The sequence below is a fragment of the Notothenia rossii genome (assembly GCF_949606895.1).
Source record: "Notothenia rossii genome assembly, chromosome: 7".
NCBI lineage: Eukaryota > Metazoa > Chordata > Actinopteri > Perciformes > Nototheniidae > Notothenia > Notothenia rossii.
In genome coordinates this window covers 20,072,174-20,095,604 of record NC_136905.1, presented here as the reverse complement: position 1 = coordinate 20,095,604, position 23,431 = coordinate 20,072,174, and the positions used below count along the sequence as shown (strand labels likewise).

At 40.2% G+C, this 23,431-nt stretch overlaps 1 protein-coding gene across 2 annotated transcripts; it reads right to left on the bottom strand.

The window, feature by feature from the left end:
- Positions 1–8,198: 8,198 nt before the first annotated feature.
- Positions 8,199–22,027, bottom strand: pde11al (phosphodiesterase 11a, like). 2 transcript variants are annotated; one of them, XM_079640526.1, is made up of 20 exons: positions 21,062–22,027; positions 20,219–20,377; positions 18,814–18,903; positions 18,419–18,559; positions 18,203–18,267; positions 17,869–17,989; positions 17,578–17,653; positions 17,405–17,472; positions 17,187–17,279; positions 15,943–15,993; positions 15,668–15,814; positions 15,489–15,596; positions 13,829–13,938; positions 13,665–13,755; positions 12,690–12,790; positions 12,396–12,473; positions 12,239–12,302; positions 11,888–11,983; positions 11,647–11,730; positions 8,199–11,534 (listed from the first exon to the last, which is right to left on the bottom strand). In XM_079640526.1, exons 1-20 carry the CDS (start codon positions 21,830–21,832, stop codon positions 11,277–11,279), a joined length of 2,772 nt encoding a protein of 923 aa, XP_079496652.1. In that variant the 5' UTR covers positions 21,833–22,027; the 3' UTR covers positions 8,199–11,276. The 2 variants fall into 2 exon arrangements, with proteins under 2 accessions (XP_079496652.1, XP_079496653.1); XM_079640527.1 differs by having other exon boundaries at positions 11,909–11,983.
- Between the last annotated feature and the right edge of the window lie 1,404 nt (positions 22,028–23,431).

Genomic DNA, 23,431 nt, shown 5'->3' with positions numbered 1-23,431 from the left:
TGGAACCATGGCTGCTGGGGCCAGAACTGGGTCTGGGACCATGGCTGCTGGGTCTGGAACCATGGCTGCTGGGGCTAGAACTGGGTTTAGGACCATGGCTGCTGGGTCTGGGACCATGGCTGCTGGGTCTGGAACCATGGCTGCTGGGGCCAGAACTGGGACCGGAACCATGGCTGCTGGGGCCGGAATCATGGCTGCTGGGGCTGGAACTGGGTCTGGGACCATGGCTGCTGGGGCCGGAACTGATTCTGGGACCATTGCTGCTGGGGCCAGAACTGGGGCCGGAACCATGGCTGCTGGGGCCAGAACTTGGGCCGGAACCATGGCTCTTGGGGTTCGGGCTGCTAGCCTGGCCTTGCGACTCCTTCTTTTAGGAGCCGTTTGGAGGCTTCGTGGACCTCCAAATGCCAGACGAGTTCCAGAGAACGGCTCCTGGACAGAAGCAGGAGCTGGGGCAGAAGCAAGGGTTGACTCCAAACGGACCGCACCGATGCGTGTGGTGTCATAAAGGGAATTGGGAGGCAGAGAGCTAGCATGCCTGACGCTAGCAGGCAGGGGATAACACACCGAGAGAAACTCCAAAATCCAGCCAGGTAAGAATCTCACCAAGCCTGGTTTCTCCATAGTTATCTGGCGCGCCTCTGCCAGAGCAGCCTCTCGCTGCTGAACCCTGGACGCTCCCATCCATCGATCAGAGCAGGTAGCCAAAGAAAAGGTAAAATCCAACAATTCCTGCTCAAAAGGATCTGCTGGGCCCATATTTGGTTGGTTCATACTGTTACGGTTGAGTAAAAGAAGCAGGACCCAAATGCAGATAACTCTGATTAACCTTTATTTCAAGGATGAAAATAAAATAACTTGGACCAAAAAACAAAGCACTCACCGGTGAACTCATTCACAAACAAAAGACGAACCAACACTGAACACAGGAAAATACAAGACTAAATACAAGGAGGGGTAATCACAAGACGAGAAACAGCCGGGCAGGGGAGGAGAAACACAAGGGCCACAGGTGAACTCAATCAGACAACTAGACACACCAGGGAAACTAACGACAGGAGGGAAAAAAACACAGGGAAAAGGACCAGACAATAAACCAGGAAGAAAACAAGACAGGGAGAACAGCAAAATAAACCCAAACATACAAAACATAAGAATCCTGACAGTTCAGCCGGATAATCTCCACATGTCTACCCTACTTTTATAATTTTCTAATCCCAAATCGCCAGAAACAAAATGCTATGGGCTGTGGGAACATTGGGCTGTGGGAACAGAGGGATGACCCCAAATTGGACACTAAACAAAGCTTGAGAATAGAGGCCCAGACAGTAAAGTATTAACATTTTATATTATTAACACTTCTAGAATTGTAAAGAGTACATGTATTATACATAAATATTACAAGCTAATAAACACCTCAAATGCCATAAATACTAAGTCCAACCCTAACCACTAATTAATTCCAAAACATTAATTTAAATGTGTTTTTAAAATAGGTAATAAACATATGCCCCTTTTCCACCAAACCAGTTCCAGTTCTAGCTCCGTGCTTCTGCTTTTCCGGTTCCAAACTGGTTCTTCTTTATAGCCCCAGTTTTGTTTCCACCGCCTAGAGGCCGACTGGTGCTGCGTCATGACGATAACCCTAACCCTGACAATTTTGAATCTGTATTTTTGAATATCCATCTTAAGTTGGCTTGACGTTGAAGTCGTGCGACCCTGCTGTACTCGGCTGTAGTTCGTTTTAGCATCTCATTGACTCTGTGACGAGGGAACCGGTAGTGGTAAAATGCTAACTCACTTCCTGGTTTTAGGACTCGTCACTGCACCACTCTATGCCGCTCACAAAAACAACCATGGGGGACTGCGTCGGGTCGATGATCGCTGGAAAGTGGAAAGTCTGAGGCACACAGTCTAAAGACAAACAGCCCATTAGTGCGCAGACAAACGGCTGATTTTGTGACTGTTCATTTTTTTCAAAAATGAAATCAAGGCTCAAAATCGAGAATAAGCTCTTAGACTTATTCTACAATGTAAAGAAGAAACCATAAGAGAATAACCTTTATTTTCAGTATATATTTAAAATAAGGTGTTATTTAAACACTGATTGTTTTTTTTATTGTAAGCAGGACAGTGAGTGTTTCAATGGATTTGTAGTAAGGAGCTGTGGCACTCTGTCTCAGTGACAAATTTTAGGCATGACAAGAAGAAGAAAATTGGATTGGACAACAGGAATATATTGTTGTTTTTTTATTGTAAAAGATACATTTAAAAATCAGTTAGATCTGTGTTGATGATGTCATCATATTTATGTCCTCTGAATACATTTCGAATCCTGTTGGCTTGATCCTTTGGAGTCATGACGATGTCATCAACACATTTAGAATGCTGTTTACTTTGATGCGTTGTATTGCCTTGAACTCATGATGATGTCGCTTTCGATGTTGCAGCCTACGGGAATAAACAGTTTCTATCACATTTGGTTAGATTCAGTGTAGGACAAAGGAGTCCACTTTAAATCGACTCAAGTTAGAGAGCATTTAAGAACCTTTTACAGCAAAAATGTCTCAAACATTTCAGGTAGAGAAAAAAGACATCATCTCCAGCCAGACCGCTAACTACCTAGTATTGGACTTTATTGGAGAGGGAGGATTTGGCAAGGTTGCAAAATGTGTCAACCTAAAAACCTCAGAGATTATAGCAATTAAGATTCACAAAGACAGTGAGGATCAAGTTGAAGAAGTGAGAATGCTAGAAAAAATCAGGAAAATTGACCCAGAGAAGAACAACCTGATAAGATTTATTGACAATTTCTTTTTCCGAGATGTTTCTTGCCTCGCATTTGAGATGTTGGATCAGAGCCTTTGGGACTTTATGATGAACAGAGAGAAAGCATATACGCTTAATGAAATCCGTCCAATCACACAGCAGCTACTTGTAGCATTCGAAGCCCTGAAGAGCATTGGTGTCATTCATTCAGACCTTAAACATGACAACATCATGCTTGTGAACCACCAGAATCACCCCTTTAGGATTAAATTGATCGACTTTGGTGAGGCCATCCCAACATCTGAAGTAAAAATTGGAACAAAAAAGCAACTTCTACCATACAGAGCTCCAGAGGTGAACTTGGGCCTCCCCATTTCTGAGGCCATAGACATGTGGTCACTGGGATGTATTATTGCAGAGATGTATTCAGCTGCTACCCTCTTCCCTGAAAGCTCAAAATACTTTATTATGAAAGTCATTTGCCGTATGATTGGTCAACCAGGAGACCACTTGCTAAATGCTGGAAAGTTCTCCTCCAAGTACTTCATTAGGGAACGGAAAAATAGTCCAGAGTGGAGATTTAAAACGCCAGAGGAGTACAAGGAGGGAGCCGGTGTCGAGCCTGACATTTCAGAGTGTGCTTTAGACCAGTATTCAAGTTTGGATGAAGCAATCGAGGATTACGCAGAGGAAAAGGGCAGAGTTGAGTTGAATGACAGGATGGCCTTTGTACAACTGCTTAAACGGTTACTTGACCTGGATGCTAACTCACGAATCACACCCGAGCAAGCCCAGACTCACAGCTTTGTAACAATGGGTCACCTGGAGGAGGACTTGGATTTCAGCCCTTATGTAACGGATGCTGTTAGGTGGATGACCATCTGCAGACTGGACCATTCTGATGCATCGGATGTTCCTGTCAATAATTATGAAACTGACACAAGTGACGGAGTCTCAGAAACTGAAAATGACAGTAATGCAGACGCACGGCCAGATGGTTTCTGTCAAGATCCTCCTATCACATATTGTAGGAAAAGCTCACAGAAAGAGCAACCCATGACTTCCATTGCTCACAATTCACATCTAGGGAAGTCCGAGGACCTGGGCTGCCACTCTTTTGTAAAAGAAGCATGTAGCTTTTCAAGCATCAGCACCCTGGACCATTCAGATTCATCGGATGTTGCAAACAATTCTGAAACATTTCAGGTAGTGAAAGAAGACATAATCTCCAGCAAGTCTGCAGACTATCGAGTATTGGACTTTATTGGAGAGGGAGGATTTGGCAAGGTTGCAAAATGTGTCAACCTAAAAACCTCAGAGATTATAGCCATTAAGATTCACAAAGACAGTGAGGATCAAGTTGAAGAAGTGAGAATGCTAGAAAAAATCAGGAAAATTGACCCAGAGAAGAACAACCTGATAAGATTTATTGACAATTTCTTTTTCCGAGACATTTCTTGCCTTGCATTTGAGATGTTGGATCAGAGCCTTTGGGACTTTATGATGAACAGAGAGAAAGCATATACGCTTAATGAAATCCGTCCAATCACACAGCAGCTACTTGTAGCATTCAAAGCCCTGAAGAGCATTGGCATCATTCATTCAGACCTTAAACATGACAACATCATGCTTGTGAACCACCAGAATCAGCCCTTTAGGATTAAATTGATCGACTTTGGTGAGGCCATCCCAACATCTGAAGTAGAAATTGGAACAAAAAAGCAACTTCTACCATACAGAGCTCCAGAGGTGAACTTGGGCCTCCCCATTTCTGAGGCCATAGACATGTGGTCACTGGGATGTATTATTGCAGAGATGTATTCAGCTGCTACCCTCTTCCCTGAAAGCTCAAAATACTTTATTATGAAAGTCATTTGCCGTATGATTGGTCAACCAGGAGACCACTTGCTAAATGCTGGAAAGTTCTCCTCCAAGTACTTCATTAGGGAACGGAAAAATAGTCCAGAGTGGAGATTTAAAACGCCAGAGGAGTACGAGGAAGGAACCGGTATCGAGCCCGACATTTCAGAGTGTGCTTTAGACCAGTATTCAAGTTTGGATGAAGCAATCGAGGATGACGCAGAGGAAAAGGGCAGAGTTGAGTTGAATGACAGGATGGCCTTTGTACAACTTCTTAAACGGTTACTTGACCTGGATGCTAACTCACGAATCACACCCGAGCAAGCCCTGACTCACAGCTTTGTAACAATGGGTCACCTGGAAGAGGACCTGGACTTCAGCCCTTATGTAACAGATGCTATTAGGTGGATGACCATCTGCAGACTGGACCATTCTGATGCATCGGATGTTCCTGTCAACAATTATGAAACTGACTCGAGTGGTGGAGAGAAAGACATGGAAATATCCAGTAATGCAGACGCACGGCCGGATGGTTTCTGTCAAGATCCTCCTATCACATATTGTAGGAAAAGCTCACAGAAAGAGCAACCCATGACTTCCATTGCTCACAATTCAAATCTAGAGAAGTCCAATATTGTCACAACACACAACAAGTCCACACCTAATTCCATCGATGGTGCTGCAGCCGCCATCACACCTACTGATCAGGGCGATGTAGACAAAACGCGCACAGGATTACCAAAGAGGCTAAATGTTTTTCAGCGAATGAGAAGGAGAGTAGTTTCCTTTTTCAGACGTTTTATGAAATAATCCCCTTTTTGGACTTGCCCTATCAAAATCAGTCATATTGAAAACAAAACACCTAGAAAATAATTGAAAATGAATATCTAATTTGATCTAATGGATTGTAATTGCCCCAGAAACTTTTGCTTTCCTCTGCTGAAGTTGGGTTTTCTCCAGGTGTGCTGGTTTCCTCCTGCATTATAAATAAATGTTAAAAAAAACAAGCACAATCCTAAAACATAATATAGATATTTGAAACCCCCCAGATAGACCATCCGAAGCTTTCAAATAGGGGCCCAGACCCTAAACAGAAAGTCCCCTTAATTTTCCCCTCACGGCACAGAGCTCTGTCTCGTGTTATTGGTACATACTCCCATGGCTGCTGCTGTCTCACGGTCTACACAATCAGCATGGTTCGGATTCTTGCTGGTGCCAGAACATTAAATGAAACAATACTGCAGATACAGCACGGATTATATTGGTTTTGCTGCAGTGACTTTTGCTTAGTTTTTATATTATGCTTTCTGTATTTCTATATTTCACAATCACAATCTGTTTGAATACTTTAATTTAATTATTTATTTGTGCAAATAAAAATAAAAATCTAAATTCCACTACTTTGAGTATATTTCAACATTAATGAGTATCGAATCAAATATTATGTTTTAAAAAAATGTTTTTAAGGCAGATATATAAATCATCTCATACATGCTGATTGCTACCACCTCTTTTAAACCTGATAATCTGGTTTGTATTACAAAACTGAATGAAGTAAGATGGAAAATATGAAAGAACAGAACATACAATATAAGGCCTTTTTATTATGTATTACTTGAATTGGTTAACATTGATCTATTTTTATTAAATGTTCTTAAACAATCTTCCACTATGCACCTACCTTTTTGCAGTATATAATCTGTGTTACTACATTTCACCAGTAGACGTCTCTCTAACTCTACTCTGAGCAGCTGCAGAGACACTGAAGGAAGAGGTGGGATAGTATAAAAAACAGCATACAGAAATGACCATATAGATAGTATGTTAACAAAGGGAACATTTCTATTTAAGTATTAAGCAGCAGTGACACTATAAAAACAATGACAAACTCCCGCTACATTAAGTGAACAGAGCTAGCTTTTGCTGTAACGTCGGGTACTTATGTATGGAAGCCTGTTTGCGCCACAGAGAAAATCCCAAATAAATCCTGTAAATCATAATTATGACTTACTTATAGATATTATGACTTACTATCTCATAATTTCGATGTACAATCTCATTATTATGACTTACAATGTCATTATTTCGACTTACTATCTCATTATAAAGACTTACAATCTCATTATTATGACTTAGTATCTCATAATTATGACTTTCTATCTGATTATTTCAACTTACTATCTCATTTTTTCGACTTATAAATGCTTATTATGAATTACTGTCTCATTATTATGATTGAAGCCTACCACCAGCAAGTGGAAGTAATTTGCTGTACTGTAGCTTTAAGCAAGCATGATTTTGGAGCACTCTGGAAGAGAAAGATATTGTTGTGCTCAGTTCGGTAAAGTTAGAAATATATTGAAAGCTTCAAATTTGGAGGATCAATAACTCATAAAAAAATCGTTGTAAAAATAAAAACAACGTGACTTCACAACTATTAGGCACAACTATTAGGCCAATTAAGAGTGGTAGTAGAAGTAAAAGTCCAATTGAAATCCATATTAAGGTCAGATTTGCTACCACTACAGGAGTTTGTTGTGAGTATCTTTCCGTACTATCCCACTTCCGACCACTGGAAGTCTGAAGTGATCTCTGAGGCGGACTGGCACGCAGACTTCCTGTTTCCTGGTAGTATTGCCGACTGGCCTCCCTTCATTTCCTATGCTGCTGTTAGCCAGTCTACCACAGGGGCTTGCATCAACATAGCGCCACATAATGTCACCTTGCAGTGCTTAAGAGCGGACTGAGCCTCTCCCACAGTTTGCGACCAACACCAGTAGAGGTTCCGAGACACCAGGATGACTACCCTTGGATTATTCCTGTTTCCAGTGGCGGACTGGCCATCTGTGTGTTCTGGAGAATCTCAGATTTTCCGGCAAGCCAGGGCCGTTGACGGCCGGCCCGGGCCTTTTTTTAAAACATTTATTTTAAACGTCATCATTTGAAGTTGCGCTGACAGGCGACAGAGGGCCACAGTTTCCCCGCGCTAACAGTGCACGAGCGTGCTCTCTATGTGAGTGCTTGAAGTTGGGGTTAAAAAGTGCCAGTCCTCCCTTATTTACATATGAGCATGTGTATCAGTAAACCATTATTACATTGAATAAAAGCAAAGTCCTTCTCAGTCTGCTCCAGGTTTACTTATACCGACCTTTATTTGAAATAGCAAAACAAAGATCTATTAGTTGAAATTAAGCATTTAAAAACTGTAATTTAAAGACTAGCGTGTACAAAAGAGTATTCAAGTACAGGTTAGCACACTTAAAATATATTTTTACCCAAGCAAAGTATATAAATATAAAGGTATTGATCTGGAAGTAGAACTATGTGCATATATTTTATTTAGATATGTTCATTTTGACAAACAAGCCAAATCATCCATCTCATGGTGACATCTGATCTATCATAGACATCCTCCCTACATCATTCAGTGCATGAGGTTTAATCATATTTGTGGTTCTTTATTCATTCACTCACTTATTTGCTTTAACGATGATGTACTGTCTGCAATTACATTAAGATTAATAGGGATTATCCATAAATGTATACAAAAAAAGAAATGCAACAAAATGTCAGTTTTCATGCCATAGCATTTTATTCACAAAACCAGCAAGAGATTGATAGCAACTTTTTGTCTCCTCTAATTATATCTTTTTAGTGGACGTTTTTATAAATAGCAGGAGAAAAAGGCCAATTTTGCATAAATATAGAGTCAGATGTAAGAAAAATTATGAATGTATAATTTCAATACAGTCTGTGATCGAAAATAGAAATCTGTATCTGTTCTCAACAATAGTGCAGCGACAATATTCCTACTTAACAACACTAAGTATATTTCTTACAGTAATTTCATGCAAAGCAAATCTCTTAGGGCAGTCAAAGGCATCAAGATAATATTCGGTATCAACATCAAACATAAAACATGCCGTTTCAACATATTTGACATGCTGCCAAGTCAAGAACTACAAAACAGCGGGATGAATAAAAAACCAATGGTTACATAAACTCACATTCTGCTTAAACTTCCTTAAAATAAATATTTTGGCATTTTTACATCCTGTTTGTACTGCTGTAGGTGTCTAAAGCATAGTTCAGTGTTAGGACATACATATATATGTGACAAAAACATGTGCCACACTTGGCTTAGCAAGCATTTATGTGTGGAGTCATCAGTGACATCCTAAAGGGTTTACTGAGACGAATTGTACTCATTCGCATAAACAAACAATTACAGTTACATGTGGGACCATGTGAACAAAAATAAAGATAAGGCTGCACAGAGATACAGGCTGGTGTTTGTCTCAAAATAATATAATTTACGAAAGCCCTGAAAGGCAAGTGAGGAAAACAAATCTGGTGATCCATTTTCTAAGCCAGATTTAAAAGTTTTCTCATGTGAAAAAAAGGATAATCTTTCTAAATTCATTAATTATTTATTTTGTATCTATTTGAAAACAGATAGTGAAAGTTTTGCTTGGAGTATATTTCTGTGATGGATATTTGTTTCATCTCTTCAACAGTTAAAGGTAGGGTAGGTAAGTTTGAGAAACCGGCTCAAGATCTCTAGAATTTGAAAATACACAACCGGAGAAAATCTGCCACTTCCTCACAGAGCCCCTCCTCCAACACACACGAACGCGCACTTGACCAATGAGGGCATAGATAAGTTTGTGCACAGATGGAAGGCTGACAGGCAGGTAGGCCATCCAGTTATTTTAGCCGGGCCGGCTAAAATGATTGGTCGTACTTTTTACAGTACTACGGCTTGCACAGATGACATTTTTTTATGGATTTTTGGTCAAAGCACTTAAGATATTCATTGCTATCGGGATGTTAAGAGCATTCCATGGAATATAAAAAAAAGTGTATCTCGAGCAGGTTTCTCAAACTTACCCTACCCTACCTTTAAACAAGTTATGGCAGTTTTTGCCAGGATTCTTTATATGTTGTTGTAGTACTCATGTTGGCCACAAGAGGCAGAAATGCACCAGGCTTTCTTCCAGGCGGGGTTTGCAGTAATTGTTTCATGTACTTTAAACAGAAAGCATTTGTATTGTGTCATAAATTATGTATGAGTGCTTTCATGTCTTTCTGTAAACTAGGAATGTACCTTAATCGTTGTTGAGGAGAGAAAACTATTTAGATCAGACCGAAATGATGGATTACCAGATTATTTTTCTCACTTGCCTTTCAGTGGTTCCATATACATAATTTACATTTCCAAAAAGCTAATTCATTTCTTAACTGAAAGTTAATTTCAGAGCCATAAAACAACTCTGTCATATTTTTTTAAGGGATTATGAGGTCTCATTAGGGCGGCACGATATATCGTGTCGTGACGATAATCGCGATATGCGCATGCGCGATATTCACATCGCAGGACGTGCGATTTAAAACAAATCGACTTGCGATATTAAGTAGGCAAATTATCTCAAACACGTCATGATACAATTATTTTGCTGCTTGCTACAAAAGGAAAACTTGCGCGGCTCTCATGTCAGGGGTACTTGAGTGAGTGACATGCAGGCTCTGCATGCACAGCAAACCACCAATCACAATCAAATCTCCAAAGCAAACGGACCCGGTGATTAAAGGTAAAACACTGAATAAAGTAGTTTCACGTGTTTCTCCAAGGCAGTTCGGCGCTGCTAACCGAGCTAGCTCAGCCTGTTGCTCTGATAACTTAAGATCCAGACGTCCTGACTAAAATCCTTCATCCGGTTGAATATAGTTTAAAAAAATACCAATTGTATAGCATTAAAGTTCAAGAAAGGATGGTTTGCGGTGAACAAAACGGTATTTTCTTCAATTCCTGTATGTTTTCATATTGCAATATATATCGCACGGGGGGGGAATCGCAATGTCAGTTTTTTTCAATATCATGCAGCCCTAGGTCTCATACAAACAATCAGCCTGAGGATTTAGATTGTATCAGTACACAACCAATACACTAACATTTGGCCTTTCAACTTCATTTTACTAATTCCTTACCCACTGATAAAAAAAAATAAATTCATATTACACTCATGCAATTCACAAAACAATTGGATCGCAGAAGGACCAGTTAACCTAAGAACATAAAAAAAGTGCCATGCAGCAAAATATTTGCAAATGAGGTAAGACAGTAAGAAACATTCAGGAACAACATCATGCTCCGGTCTACATTCATAATGGCAATTTGTGTTTTCATGTAAGAGAAATCACAGTGATTTCTTTTTCGTTTTGTTTCACTGTTCCAGTGGGATTCAGATGTTTAGGCATTTCCCATAACAAAGAATTACAGTAATAAGTGGCCCTCTTTGGTTTCACAGCAGTCTCTTCTTCTTCTCATACATCTCAATAATGAAAAGCTGATAGATAGACAGATAGATATATAGATGGATAGATAGATAGAAAAATAGATCGATGGATAGATAGATTGATGGGTAGATAGATAGACAGATAAGGCAAACTGCCCTTTGAATGTATATGTTGTTCAGCACAGTGACACTTGGGAGAAGCAATGTGCTCAGCAGATGACAACTCCATTTCATCAACCCAGATTTAAAAAATAATTGAGGGTAATGCATGTGCTAAAATATCACAGAGTACTGGATGAGTCCCATGTGAGCTTTTGAATGGCTAAATCTATAAGTAACACTAGGTGCGTTTTACTTATTTCCTGCAGAAGTCTTGTTGCCATCGTCACAGGAACCGTTGCTCACTCTGCACCTCAGATCCTGACTGCCCTCAGACTTTGGCCCACACTTCTCTGTGGAGTCGGGTTGTTCCTGGGGCTCAGGACTCAGATCAGTCACTGAGGCTCTGCGTGGCTCCTGGTCGGACGAGCACAGCTCCTGCCATTTGTTGCGATTGGCATCTATCTCATCGACCATTGGCTGTAATTTCCTGTTGAGCTTCAGCATTGCCTGGAAGCGAAACAAAGGAGTACCATTAATATTAAAACTCACAAATAATGCCTATAATTTTTGTATCGATATCAATGGTAAAAGTTTAACTTTATACATAACAGTTACCTACTTGGTAAAGGGGTCTACATATCCCATCTATCCACTCTAGCTGTAAGGCAGGCAATTCATCTTTGCGATTGCGGTCAAATATGGCCTACAGAGATGAGATAATCTTTTTCATTTACTTACGAAACATTCATCGTAATTATTATTTTTTAGATATCACTCGAATACATCATGGTTGGAGTGTGTTCTGCCAAATCTTTATGACATAGAAATCTGTGTGAAAAAGATCATAGTGAAAGAAATACCTGGAAAGCGTGCGTACTTACTGCTGGGGTCAACTTCAGCTCTGACCTCTCTCTGTCACCTTGTTCAAAGAACTCACTTGTCACCAGCTCTGCAACCTTGCCAAATAATTCCAAACATTATCATTTTACTCAAATATTATGTACATTTGGATTCATGGCCTCTAAGCTAGTGGATGCCTGCATTGGATTTGTTTTGTACTCAATATGCTTTACTTGAATTTCAGGAAGTATATTTACATTATGTTAATTTGTAAAGGGAAGAACAGGTCCTTTTTAAAAAAACAAATTCCAACTTAAATTGTACATCTCCCAGCACTAACACATGAAAGCATGATGTGAAAAGCATCAAACCTGTTTGGATATCTTCCAAGGACGAGTGACTGCACCCAGATCACATCCTGTCATCATCATGGACCTGACAATGACAACAAAGCTTTGTTCTACCTATTTGTTTTCACTCAAAGTGATGTTGGCACAGGAAAGTTGTATTTAGCACAAAGGTAGAAACCTGATAACTTCTCTGTGTCCTTCGTCTGTCCAGCTGAATTCTCCAGAGAGAACACACTCAAAGAACTTGTTCCTGCGCCTTACAATGCAACGAGACAGACAAGGATACAGAAAGTATTAAAATGCAAAAAAGAATAAAGACAGTTTTCACCACAAGAGCACTCTGTAAAAACACAAACATCTAAATGTTAATCCTTATTTTGTGAATTTAACAATAATATGCATACATCTATTTCAGTGTTATTATATAACCACCAAGTACCTCGGCTCTGAATTCATTAAAAAGACCACTCACTCAAAGTGCAAAGTAAGGTCTGTGGAGAGAATCGCCTGCTTCAATAGTTGCATCATGTTGCTGTACTCCTTAGAGCAGAGGTTTGCAAAGATATTGTGACCCTGTGAGGAGACAAAATACAATAGCTTATATTAGGGCAGATACACAAAAGCAGACAAGGATGAGTTATAGTTGCTACAATGTCTCCTTATGCAGCCAGTGCATTGGTAAAGTCATTGCTCACTGTCAAACGCAGTTCTCCTTATCACGTTAATTAGCAGTGTGTATAGACTTTCCCTGTCCTCTGTTACAGAAATCAATAGAGAGAACATTTCCAGATGATCAAACGGATCGAAGAAGTCTCACAACGTCAATGGTGGTCCCTGCTGCGAATCTTGAGACTGTTTACGAAGAGGGATCACATATGTAGGCATTGATGATGAGGTTCCTTTTAATAGCTTTTTGTTGTATTCTGCTAGTATACATTTAACTTTTGGTTTTCTAGTTTAACCAGGTGTATTTACCCTTGAAAAGACAGGCGTTGCAAGGGTTGACAGAGTTGATGGTTGCACTGTGGCCATTATTGTACACATTTAAGCAAATGAACCATAACACCATGAGCTTTTTGTAGCATCAACAACGTATTAAGTGCTTTTCTTATGGTAAAAAGGATCCAATTCATTGTCGAATCCAAGTTAGTTAAACACTCGCAGCCAATAGATAGATGGATAATTTATTACTTTCGTCACAGAAGCAAAAGTGTGTTCAGACATTAAAATACAATACTTTAAATACCTTAAAACGTGGAAAAGAGAATTAAGAATTACAAATAAAATGAGAAATATTATATCAAATAAAAACAATATAAACAAAACAATATAAAATATTCTGGATATTTAAAATAAAAAGTCAAAAATACTACAGGATCCAGAATACTACAGGTCCAATAACTAAAACTCTGAATTACTTGAGCATTACGAGAAGTACTGTTCTGACCTCACTTTGTAGGATCATGACTGCATGGTTGAAGTGATGATGCTCCAGGGTGGCTGACGTGCCGTAGAGCAGAGCCAGAGCTGAGCCGGTCCTGTGGGTCAGAACAGAGCGGTGAAGCTTTCTGCAGACTGTATGTCTTCATACTGTAGGCCTGCCTCACTTACTTGGCTTGAAATGCATTGTTGGTGCCTCGGTGGTCCAAGTCATGACACAGGCAGCCGACCATCAGGGCCAGTATCTCAGCCTCCGACAGGACGTCCCGGAAACTGGCTGTCTGCACAAAGAAAAGCAGAATGGCAAATTCTTATCCACTTAGCATTCATTTCTATGTGCAATAGAAAAGGACATGACGGAACATTTCTGGAGTTACATTTGATTATTTGATTAAGTTTGGGAGTTTTTAGCACACCAAATCTGTCAAGTTGCTCATTCTCTTTGAGACTTAACCCAAATATTCCTCCTTTGAATTCTTTAAAGGCGACCTATCATGCAAAATGCACTTTTTGATGTCTTTTGTACATAAATAGGTGTCCCTGGTGTGTCAGGGAACTCACAAAGTGTCAGAAAACAAACCCTCTCTCTTTTCCTCTGTACCCAGATCTCTAAAAAACGGGGGAACAACGGAGCTGATCCAGATTTGCGTCTACGTCATATCGGAAATGAGGACCCACTGCACTACCAGAAAATTGCTATCAGAAACAATGCCGGACGTATTTTGGATGTAATATGGTCTTTGTTTAAATTAGCAAGCACTGCTAACACTCAGAGCTAACCTGTACTGGAGAGTGTATGTGTAAAAAAGCAGGAAATGAAGCTCAGCGTAAGTTCTTTCAGGAAGACTGGTATACATTCACTCCGCAGCTACTTATAATCAGCTCATCATGGGCTTTCTGTTAACCTATTACATTCACCTCAATCTCAGCAGCCAATCATTGTGCTGCAGCCAAACTTTAAAATGGTTCTCCTCTCTCCTGCAGTCAGCTGTGATTTCAGGCGTTCATGCTGCCGACCACCTCCTCCCCATCCACCTCCTTTCATCACATCCAGTGCCAGAAGAGCTAATCCAAAGACGTCATCACACCTCCTCTTCATCCCATCTCCTCATCAAATCCAGATCTTCAGCATCATCACCAGTGTCTAGACCCCGGAGGGGTTCCCTATATGCTCACGGCTGCATTTCCCCCTTTCGATATACGATTTCAGGATCGGGGTCTAATTGCCAAAGACTTAACATTTATCATATGGCATGTGTCAATAAATGTTCTTTTAAATAAAAAAATGTAGTCTCTCCTGATTGAACTAAAAAAAGGAACTCACCTTGTGGTAAACCCGCAAGAGAAAAAGCATTTGAGCTCCATACTGTTTCAGAAATAATCCTGTGGTTTGGAACATGATGGCGTTTAATCACGGCAGAATTTAACTGTATCTGCCGTTAGAATTCTGAGCAGGCATTAGCTCCACCTCCTTTTTCAAGCTCAGGCCCCAAAATCAGCCATTCTCTAACAGGGCTAAAACAGAGGGATATGAGAGATGTCTAAAATGCATGATCTGTTTGGTACTTTGAGCAAAACACATCATAGACATGTTTTTATATATTTTATATATCTGAGACTCATAATATATGCCTAAAAATAGCATAATAGGAGACCTTTAAATTATGTTTCTCCTGTGTTGTTTCCTCCTAATGAATTTTTCTTTGGTGACTGATTGTTGATAAGTCTGCCGAGACAAAAAAATAAACTGAACAACTCGTAACTGTCAGGTTAGAGGGCTTAAAGGGGGCAGTGCGGGAAGAGAAATATTTTTTAATATCTTGAAACTTACTGTGATCATAGCAAACATGCACTGCGACACATTGAAGGCATGCCTCCAGTTGTGATACGCCACAGTTCGATAGTTCTTCCTTACAGTCAAAAGCCAGCGGCACAAAACCTACAAGAAAAATGCAGGTGATAAACAAACATCAAATGTAGACTCTCAAAGGACATATTGCAGGGCCTCACCTCATAGTCAATTTTAAACTTTTGCACAACTCCGAGTTCCAGAAACATCCGGAGTGACGCGGTGATCATGGCGTCATTGTCCAAAGAGAAGTCGTTGAAGTGGAACTCATCGATGCCCAACTCACTGCTCAGGGGGATCTTAGCTGCCTTAGGGGGACAGAGGACAGAGCTGTCAATCACACAGCAAGGGAGGGAGCATAGCACTGAACATTGTCATCAGCTTTCAGAAAGTTCGTTTTATTATAATGTATGAATGTTGTTATCTTTGAGATTACCTTGAGTCTGTCAACTTCTACCTTAGAACAGGTAGCATGGTAGGACAACATCTGAAAAATATACATTTGTGCAAAAAAGTTAGACAAAGGAAATGTAGTATGATGCACTAAAATAACTGAAACGTTGATTTTAATTAAATGTATTATGTCAACACATTTCCCATAAATGTGTTAGGTTAGGTGAAAGCAATAATATTAAGTTTAACCTAATGTTTTATTCAAACTTGATTGTATTGCTTCCAACTAACCTAATACAGCTATGTGAAATTTGTTGACATAATACATTTAATTAAAGTCAATATTTCAGTTTTTTTTGTTTGCTAATGTTATGCTATTGAGGTGAAAATCCTAAATTGAATTAGAGATAATAAATATGTTGCAAGAATTACAAGGCCAGCAATCTTTCCTATTACTTGTCATGTGATCACGATCAAACAGGAGTATAACTGTGCTTTTAAAACCAATGTAGCTGCACTTGATGTCTCCTGCGAGGGAAAATAAAATACACGAGGTGTTTAAAGAGACAGCAGAGATTATGTGGCAGAAATACAGGCGGAGTATGTGTTGCCTTTGATGACAGGTGAGCAGACTGGCACATGTATTTATAATGAATTATTGAATGCACCGGAAATATGTATGGTGAGAAGCAGAGCCGTGTTTGCTGAGGATAATGTGACGGCTCAGGTTAGATATCGGGCAATGGAGCAGAACACTGATGGTGATGCTAATGATTTTTAAGAGCCTCTCTTATAAAATATTCAGTGACATCACTCTCCTCATTTACTATTTGCCCATACACTCATTTTAAATAGATGCTATTTTTAGTTTAGCAAAATGGATACATATATTAGTTGAGGAAAATGCAGCTTGTCGCATATTATGATGGATAGCAAATCCGAGCCTGTATAACATTCATAGCCTCAGTGACTGTTAAACTTCATTATGTATGAAGTGTATATGTATATATTGTAATAGCGGTATCTGATACAGCTTGTGCTTAATGTAATGTATTTTAAATACTGGTATAAAACACATATGCCTGTCATGTATTTTAAAGGATTTGTTTAGCCACTCACACACTTTTTAAATGTGGATACATCACATCACAGTCATTGAAAATTTGAGAAAAAAATAAGAAAAAGTCAAACATACAAACGCATTTAAAAAAACGTATCTCATAAATCCAAAATGGTGGGCTGATGATTTGATTTAAAGTAAAACAATCAAGATGTTACAGTGCTTACATCCAGTGCTACAGACTGCTTGGCCCACGTCTTCTTAACCTGATTGTACATCATAGTGTTGTTGATTCCAAGTCCACAGAAAATCACAAATGCCTGTACACAAATACAAGAAAAAAACAAACACAAAAGGAAACATAAGATGTTGGCATTATGTAATATCTAATGCTATTTGTAAACAAAGTTGTAATGGAGCAGCTGTATAGTTATTAAAAGCAAACTTCAAACAGTCTCTGATCTGCATCGTTGAACGTCTTCCTGTCTAAGCGATTCAGAATTTGTGCAACCCCTGCAGAAAACAGTCACAAAAACACACACAAATACACATCATTGACTTTAAAAACAACACCTGGCTTTCCAGTGAGGAACATTTGATTATTTCCGGTCGATTTACCAATGATCTGATGGGTCCGATTCCAGATGGGGACGCATAACACTGATCTGATGTGACACCCTGAGGCCTGGTCCGCCTGTAAAGAGAGGACACAGTGAAAATGGAGTTTATGTTTGTTTGAGAAATATATATTTGAATACCTGCCCAGGCCCATATTGTTTCTTCGAGTAAAAAAAGCAAAATAACGCATACATTTAAATGTGTTGGTGTTTATGGTGTGTGTCTTTGTGTCTTCCTGCAGTTACATTTGCAACTCTAATAGGTTTTGTAAAGAGACTTTTGTGTGCACACCTCGGCATCAAAGCGTGGGTCCTGACACACATCGCTGATGTTAACTGGCAGTCCTGTGGAAGCCACCAGCTCAGCAATGCTGTTATTGATCAGCCAATCAGAACACGATAGCTTCTCCATGCTGATGTGATCAATAACACAAACAGGAAAACAAAAGTCAGTTCTCTGCACTTACAGTAACTGGCAACAAAATTGCAGTTAATATTGACTAACTTCATTATTTATGTTGGTTTCTTGTTATGGATTTGTGTGAGAGGACATCCATATGTGTCTGTTTATGGTATGTGTTGTTGTTTTGGCATCTCGCTATAGTACCCCTAAAAGTCTCTTTTACCTGATTTCACGGTCGATGTTACACAGGGGAGACATGAGCTCAAACGTCTTGGAGAACTTCACAACCTATAGAAAATACATTAATCAGCACAACCAACAACATGTAGAAACAAAAAAGGGAATCCTGCATGAGAAGAGCTACATGGTTTGAAGAAAAAGTTTAAAGAAAATGTATCTGTTAGGCAGGGCAAACTCAAAAGCCGATAAAGAGCCTCACGGGTGAATCAATGTCTTCGAGGAGGAGCACAGAGCAGCGTTCACACTGCAGCAGGGTCAACGCTCGCTGCATGATCTTCCTTACGATCTTCTCCAGGTCAGTCTGCTCCTCAAACAGGTCATTGACCACCTCCAGCAGAGCCTGTAGCAAGGAGAAAGGACTGATGACTGCTGTTCGAAAAACAGTGTTAACATATTCACAATAGAAGGTCAGGCTGTCAAAGGATGCACAATAAGTTTGTTGGCCACTATATAAATGACCTTCAGTCGTCACATTTGTATTAGAGTTGTTACCAATTAATATGACTAAACATAACCATTTTAATTCTATGTTGATACTCCAGTGGCTACAAAACGACCAAACATCTTTTTTTGTAAATGCACTTATTCTCTTACCCTACTCCTTTCATACTCCTTGCGAGACTCCGAAAACAACTTGGCATTGGAAATCGATATTCCACAGAATGGTAGATACATCTGCAGTACCTGGGTTAGAGTACCAAAAGAACGTTGTGAGAAAAATCCATAATCAATAACGATGTTAGCTATTTGTGTGCTAAACAAAAGTGCATGAAACTGGGTAAGAGAAAAATAAAGAGTGAATGGGGATAGAAGGTGATGATGGAGTTATCTGCTTCTTTGCACACATTTCTCTACAAATAGATTTCCTGTTAATGAAGTATTGATTTGAAGATAGAAGGCATTTAGTGAGACATCAAGGGTGCTAAAATGTTGTGGTAAGCTGACAGATCAAGATGTCTTTTTTCCTACTCATTATCTTTGTTGGTCAGGAGCAATTACTGAAGGTGCTTTTAATTAGCTATACGGAAACATTTTGGCTTTTCTAAACCTTACATACTGCAAACTCAAAATGCTGTTTAAAGTTGATATCTAAGAGGCCAGACAGAAAATGTCAGGAGAAAACAATGTTTTCAACAACTTTACTCTGCCACCTTGTGGATAAGCAGATGAATGTCAGTGCAGCAGGTCTTTTGGTGAGTAAACATAAACTACCTGTTGACTACAGAGATTCACTGCACCAGCATCTCCATGTCTTTTCCCACAGTATAGAATTGGAGGGATGAAACCCTCTTTAATGGTCACACATGCAGAGCACACAGCACACACAGCGAAATGTGTTCTCTGCTTTTAACCCATATAGTACCAGGAGTCTAGTAATAGGAGCACTGGGCAGCTATTGTACAGCGCCCGGGGAGCAATGGGAGTGGGGGATTGTTCGGTGCCTTGCTCAAGGGCACCAGAGCACAGTAACTCAGCTTTACTTTTTTTTACCTGGCTACACACTGAAACAAGTAACCAGCCTTTTCAAGTAAAAACTAGAACAATGGGATTGCATATGCAGGCAATTTGTAGTAAACTCATTCCAAGTGGACTGCTCAGGGAGCAATTGAAAGTGTAGCTCCTTAAAATGTGTTTCCTGAGTGTGAGTATATATTGTGCAGCTGGTTATAATAAACTCTGCAAATCGAGTAAAAGGTTGACCTCCTTCGTTCATATTTCTGGTGTTTTGCTTCAGAGGGAACACTTTGCCCCTCTCCACAGCCATTAAGAAGATTCACTGTAAAACACTGCTTTAAGCTGCATGGCTCAAGAGCTTATGTGCAATAAGTGGGTGTCTGTGTGTGTGTGGTTGTGTGTGTTCAAAAATCCAATTTTAACTCTGTCTCTAAAACGCCCTTAATGGTCAAACCAGCTACAATACTGAGGATTTTAAATGGCCGATAAAATGTATGTGGATGTGAAAATCCCCTGGCAGCATGGTAACATAATAAAGCCTCACCTTCTCATCATCCTCGGTAAAGGGAGTGCCCATGGGATTTTTGTTGATAGCTTGAACAACACCTATGACTTCCCCATCACTGTTATAGATGGCCATACAGAGGATGGACTGAGTCTTGTAGCCTGTTAGCTTGTCTATTTCATCACTGAAGCGGTGGTCCTGGAACAGTGATCACATTCAAAAAGGTTTAAGGTTATATCAAACATGCATGATCCTACATTAACACACAAAAAGCCTGAATGCATTGCTTCACATTTTTGGGCTTTGCGGGCTACTGTTATGCTGCCCAGAAGAAAACTGTTTGGCAATTTACAGAACAACACGTTCCTGTTCTTTTTACTAAAACTGAATATTTACAATATCCCTGACACATTAGTATATGAACTATTGCAGTATTAGACCTCAGGGGAATCATCATGTTGCCTTAGCCCATGCAGTACCATGAAGCCCAGGGCTATGATATAATGATGTGGTGGCTTTTAAGATGATCTGGCTTGTGGGAAGAATTATAATGCTTGCTTTTGCTTTGACTGTTATAGAGATTTTTTTCTATTCTGTCTTAATTGAGGTAATTAGTATTTTCTCCATTTATTCTGGTTGAGTGACCCCTTTGAGTTGAGCTTTCCTTTAACCAACTCACTTCAGTTCCACTTCAAAAACAACTAATTAAAATGTCTTACATTCTTTGTGTATTTGTATGTTGGCACCACTGTTTGTGTTCATGTTTACTCCCAGTGGTTAACAACTTCTGATTTCAACACCAGTCTTACATCATTAATCAATGGCTGCACCTGTAAATACATCTGCATCAACTTTAGTCTCGGTAAACTGGTATTTATTTACCTCATATGCGTTTGGGGTGTTCACAGTTTCTCCATGCTCTGCCACATATCCAATAATACCCTTTCCCCATGGCACCTGCACTTCATTGGAGTTTAGGGTGCTGGATGATGGTCTGACAGTGGTGCCAGAGTGCACATCAAAGAATTTGGACACCAGTGTCCTCTTGTGCGCGGGTCCCTCCACAAGGAACAGCGAACACCTGTCCGCATCCACCAGGATGCACACATTGATCAGGATCTTGTAACTTAGGTTTGTCAGGTCCAAGTCATTGGAGATATCCTTCACCAACTCCAAGAAAAACTCCCTCTCGTTGGTTTCCTTAAGTCTGTATTTGTAGTCGATGGCGCTGGACGCGTACTGGGGCACGTTGACCCGGGACTCCAGCAGGGCGCTCAGGATGTGCGCGGTGGTCGGAGGCAGAGAGCTGGCTTTACGCAGGAGCGCACGACGCCTCGTGCTGGACTGGGACTCGTGTTGGCTCACATGTTCGTCATAGGTCCGGTGTGCGGTAGTGGCTTTGGACCGGGCGAAGTTCCGTCGCAGCTCCATGTGGGAGGATCTGCGCCGGAGCCCCTCCGGGTTGGTCGGCCAAAGCGAGTCCCGGGCAGCGCCGTGCTTCTCCTCCGCTGTGGTTGGCACTTTCGACGGAGGATGCTCTCTCAGCCATCTGCTCACCTGGTCACATTTCGCCTTTCGGACGAGATACTCCTCGAAAAGATCTGGGTGGCAGTCCAAAAAAGCCTCAATATCCGAGAAGTCAAAGGTTGTCATGGTGAAAGCTGCTGTGAGGACCAAATGAGACACTCAAATGCAACAGAACAAGAGTTAGACGAGTTGATGACGGTGTGGTGCGTATGCAGCCGAGCTTCTCAGAGAAGTGGTGTCCTCAAAATATGTATTTTCTATGCCCCCATATAAGACAGTCCATTGTCCTCTTAACACCGGGAGAAAAAGTGGACATCAAAGACTGAGTTTAGTTTAAAAACAATGAGCGATGTTACAGCTGTCTGTCAAGTCGACAATGAGCAGTGTCTCTGGAGGTGTCTGAGGAATACTATGCAGAGCTGTAAAAACACAACACTAACATATTCTCCTTAGAAACTGCAGGGCAGGCTGTTCACTCGCTCTCTTTATTCTTTACCACCAGAGACAATCTGTGCTAGGCTCCAATCACAACCAAGTACGAATTTGATGTTTCATTAAACCTTGCAGAGAAGGCTCAGTATTTTTGTTTGTGTGTAATAGCAGTGGTGTGCTCGTTTGAAAAAAAGAAAGCTTAACTCAACAAAGAAAAATTTGCCCATTATAAACAATGAAATGTGGGATTTGTTTACAGGCTTGATTATGCATGCAAATTCCCATGGCCCATGACCCTCAGGGTGTAGGTGGGCAAGAATCAGACCTTGACACCAAAGACCACTTTACTGTAATAGTCCATGCTGGTGTCTTTTAACAGTGTGCGTCTTTCCATACCCTGACTTTAGTCGATAACATTGAACCAAACCTCAGCCATGCTGCTGGTAGATCAGAAAAACCATCATAAAAATAGTGTTGTGGTGTATATTTGTGAAGCACTGAAAATGAATGAAATTTATATGTCAGCATAAAGACTGCACAGGCCCTGTATGAAAATCTAATTTTAACACAGTTTATTTGTACCTCTTTAACCAGTTTATGCTTACATGAGAAGTTTTCTCAAATGAAGTTATGAAGAACAATTGTTACTCAGCAAACCTTATCCGACTACTTATACAGGGTTAAAACCACAACACTTGGCTGGGCGAGCGGTTTGTGAAGAGTTGCATTTTCAAGGGGGAGTTGGGGCCCAAAGCTAATATTTTGGGTTCATAGCAAGGTTTTTCTATATTAGCTTTTAACATGAACGGTGAAAATAAACCAGTTTAAATCAGTTTGTTCCTCTAGATGAGTGTTTCATAGGTTACTGTGTATAATAACTACAGATTAAGTTGGTCAGTTGGTGTGTACAACCCTGTACGCATCAACCCACATGTGCACAATAAGTATATTTTATAGGGAAATCACTGCAGGCTGTCACATTTATAATGCAGCAGAAGAGAATGTAATCCGGAGAGCTGTGGCTCCGCTGGGGCAGAGGAGGGTAATTGGTTACTGGACTTAGCTTAGGCTGCTTGATAGGACTTGGGTGTTTTGCTGATACTTTGGACAAGGTCTCCTGGGAATCCCAATTAAAATTAGAATGCAGAATATGGCTCTTGTAAAAGCCAACAAACAAAGCAAACCTTGCAACTTTTAAAGCAGTCTGTCATATCCAAGGAGAGGCAGCTGCATTGATTATACTGTTAGTTCTGCCTGTGTACTGATTGAAAACAGTTTTTTGGGTGCAGTTTT